Raw genomic sequence first — 3,772 nt, 5'->3', positions numbered from 1 at the left:
GTATTTTCATTCTCGTTGCATTCTATGAATTTCCTTATTCCCTCCTTAATGTCTTCTATAACCCAGTCTTTTTTCAGAAAGGTGTTGTTCATTTTCCAAGTATTTGATTTCTTTTCCCTAGTTTTTCTGTTATTGATCTCTAGTTTTATTGCCTTGTGGTCTGAGAAGATGCTTTGTAATATTTCGATGTTTTGGACTCTGCAAAGTTTTGTTTTATGACCTAATATGTGGTCTATTCTAGAGAATGTTCCATGTGCGCTAGAAAAAAAAGTATATTTTGCAGCAGTTGGGTGGAGAGTTCTGTATAAGTCAATGAAGTCAAGTTGTTTGATTGTTGTAATTAGATCTTCCGTGTCTCTGTTGAGCTTCTTACTGGATGTCCTGTCCTTCTCCGAAAGTGGTGTGTTGAAGTCTCCTACTATAATTGTGGAGGTATCTATCTCACTTTTCAATTCTGTTAAAATTTGATTTATGTATCTTGCAGCCCTGTCATTGGGTGCATAAATACTTAATATGGTTATGTCTTCCTGATCAATTGTCCCTTTTATCATTATATAGTGTCCTTCTTTATCCTTTGTGGTGGATTTAAGTCTAAAGTCTATTTTGTCAGAAATTAATATTGCTACTCCTCTTCTTTTTTGCTTATTGTTTGCTTGATATACTTTTTTCCATCCTTTGAGTTTTAGTTTGTTTGTGTCTCTAAGTCTAAGGTGTGTCTCTTGTAGGCAGCATATAGATGGATCGTGTTTCTTTATCCAGTCTGTGACTCTCTGTCTCTTTATTGGTGCATTTAGTCCATTTACATTCAGGGTAACTATAGATAAATAAGTGTTTAGTGCTGTCATTTTGATGCCTTTTTATGTGTGTTGTTGACAATTTCATTTTTCCACATACTTTTTTGTGCTGAGGCGTTTTTCTTAGTAAATTGTGAGATCCTCATTTTCATAGTGCTTGACTTTATGTTAGTTGAGTCGTTACGTTTTTCTTGGTTTTTGTCTTGAGTTATAGAGTTGTTATACCTTTTTGTGGTTACCTTATTATTTACCCCTATTTTTCTAAGTAAAAATCTAACTTGTATTGTTCTATATTGCCTTGTATCACTCTCCATATGGCAGTTCAATGCCTCCTGTATTTAGTCCCTCTTTTTGATTATTGTGATCTTTTACCTATTGACTTCCATGATTCCCTGTTATGTGTATTTTTTTTTTTAATTAATCTTAATTTGTTTTTGTGATTTCCCTATTTGAGTTGATATCAGGACGTTCTGTTTTGTGACCTTGTGTTGTGCTGATATCTGATATTATTGGTTCTCTGACCAAACAATATCCTTTAGTATTTCTTGTAGCTTTGGTTTGGTTTTTGCAAATTCTCTAAACTTGTGTTTGTCTGTAAATATCTTAATTTCGCCTTCATATTTCAGAGAGAGTTTTGCTGGATATATGATCCTTGGCTGGCAGTTTTTCTCCTTCAGTGTTCTGTATATGTCGTCCCTGAATGCTATTCTTTTTTAGTCTTTTTAAATTTTGTTTATTTTGTTGTTGTTGAGAATATATACAGCAAAATATACACTAACTTAACAGTCTCTACATGTACCATTTATTGACACTGATTGCATTCTTCAAGTTGTGCAACCGTTCTCACCCTCCTTTTCTGAGTTGTTCCTCCCTCAGTGACATAAATTCACTAACCCCTAAGGTTCCTTTCTAATCTTTCAAGTTGCTGTTGTCACTTTGAGCCCATATAGATAGTTCTGGAAAGTGCATAATGCTCAAGTATACATTTTTTTTTTTTTTTTTTACTAATTAAGCTAAAATATTTTTTGGTTTTAAGAAGACTTCAGGGAATATTTTTGGTTTAAGGTTTAAAGATTATCTCATGGCAATAGTTCTAGGGGTTGAATGCTATTCCTGATTGATGTCTTGTAACCTATTCTGTATATAAGAGTAGATCTATCCTCTATTCTACTCTCAAATCTATATTCTCCCCAAGACAAATATGGTAATATCACTTCCCTTTTTATAATTTCTCTTGGGTCAACGATGCTCAGCTAACTTCTTAATGTGAAATAAAACATCTTCATGATCATTTCTCTGCCTTTTACTCTAAATTCATATCCTCTTATTATTCCCATAACAAACTGTATTTTGTCTCTCACATTTTACCTCCCAAGTGAAATGTTTTCTGCAATCAAGAGTAAAGTTATTTGTCTCAAATCTTTTCTATGAGATTGCAGCTATTTCTTTGTAATAGCATTTAATGAATTTTATTATAATTTGATTTATATCTCTCTAGGACATTAGATTGAAGGTTCCTAGAAATTGGGAACTATGTGTCTCATGCTTCTATTGTCAATGCCTAGCCTATCACTTGCAGCATAGTAGATGTTTAACAAATATTTATTAGAATACTTGTTAGTTAAAAATGGTGAGTTTCAATTATTAGAACTTCACAATCTTTTTTACTGTGTTCTTGAAAGCTTGCTTTACCTGCTGATTCCTTAAAGTGTAAATAAAGGGGTTCAACAAGGGACTAACTGAGGTCATGAGTAGAGACACTTCCTTGCCAAAGTTACCTCCTTTCTTTGGTGATGGGTCAATGTACAAAAAGATGCAGCTGCCATAAGAAAGGGAGATGACAATCATGTGGGAGGAGCAAGTGGAGAAGGCCTTTGTCCTTTGCTGGGCAGAAGGGATCCTCAGAATGGTCCTGATAATGTGTGTATAAGAAAGTATCACCAGCACCAGAGTCACCACCAGAGTCAAAACAGCTAAGAGGATGACTATCAGTTGTAAGAGGCTTGTGTCTGAGCAGGCGATCTCCACAAGGGGTCTATAGTCACAGTAATAATGATTCAGCACATTGGAGGCACAGAAATCCATCTGGCTTATCAGGATAGCTGGGGGTAAGACAGCCAGGACTCCTCCCATCCAGGAGCAGAACACCAGCTGTATGCAGACCTGGCTGTTCATGAAGGTCAGGTAATGCAGGGGCTTACAGATGGCCACATAGCGGTCATACGACATAGAGGCCAGGAGGTAAAACTCTGTTGCCCCGAGGAGTATAGCAAAAAAGTACTGAGTCAAGCAGCCAGCAAAGCTGATGACGTTATTTCCTGTTGTCAAGCTGGTAAACAATCTGGGAATGACAGTAGATGTGAAGGAAATTTCTAAGAAGGAGAAATTCCGGAGAAAGAAATACATTGGGGTCTTGAGGTGGGGATCTACCAGAGTAAGTATGATGATGGTCAGATTTCCTAGGATGCTCAGCATGTAGGCAAGTAACAGAAAGATGAATATCACCACCCGGAGTTCAGGTTGATTTGTGAGACCCAGCAGGATAAACTCAGTAAATTTGGTCCGGTTTTTCATTATTGACCTTTAATAGATATAAAGGGAAAAGTGAGATCAGTGATGAAAACTGAAGTTTCTTAGGGTGCTGTTGTTGTTGTTGTTAGGTACCATGAGCTTGATTTCAACTTACTGCGACCTCATGTGACAGTAGAATTTCCCCTCAGGGGTTTTAAGGCTGTAATCTTTATGGGTACAGACCGCAAGGTCTTTCTTCAGTGGAGCTACTTGGTGAGTTCTAACCATCAGCCTTTCAGTTAGCAGCTGAGTGCTTAACCAGTGTGACACCACAACTCCTTCTCAGGGTGGGAGAGGTGAATTTGATTGCAACTAACAGAATCAACTCATATTATTATCCCCCATCCAACTCACCCAAAACCAATGTCCTATTGGACTGGGCTTAGCTCCTTGTAATCCTAGGTTGT

At 36.9% G+C, this 3,772-nt stretch overlaps 1 protein-coding gene across 1 annotated transcript; it reads right to left on the bottom strand.

Moving 5' to 3' along the window:
- Positions 1-2,438: 2,438 nt before the first annotated feature.
- Positions 2,439-3,368, bottom strand: LOC126076399 (olfactory receptor 6C4-like). Its single transcript, XM_049884930.1, has one exon. The coding sequence runs from the start codon at positions 3,366-3,368 to the stop codon at positions 2,439-2,441; it is 930 nt and encodes a 309-aa protein (XP_049740887.1).
- Between the last annotated feature and the right edge of the window lie 404 nt (positions 3,369-3,772).

This window comes from Elephas maximus, chromosome 4 (assembly GCF_024166365.1).
Source record: "Elephas maximus indicus isolate mEleMax1 chromosome 4, mEleMax1 primary haplotype, whole genome shotgun sequence".
Classification (NCBI taxonomy): domain Eukaryota; kingdom Metazoa; phylum Chordata; class Mammalia; order Proboscidea; family Elephantidae; genus Elephas; species Elephas maximus.
The sequence above is the reverse complement of the archived record's forward strand: the minus strand, read 5'-3'. Positions and strand labels throughout refer to the sequence as shown.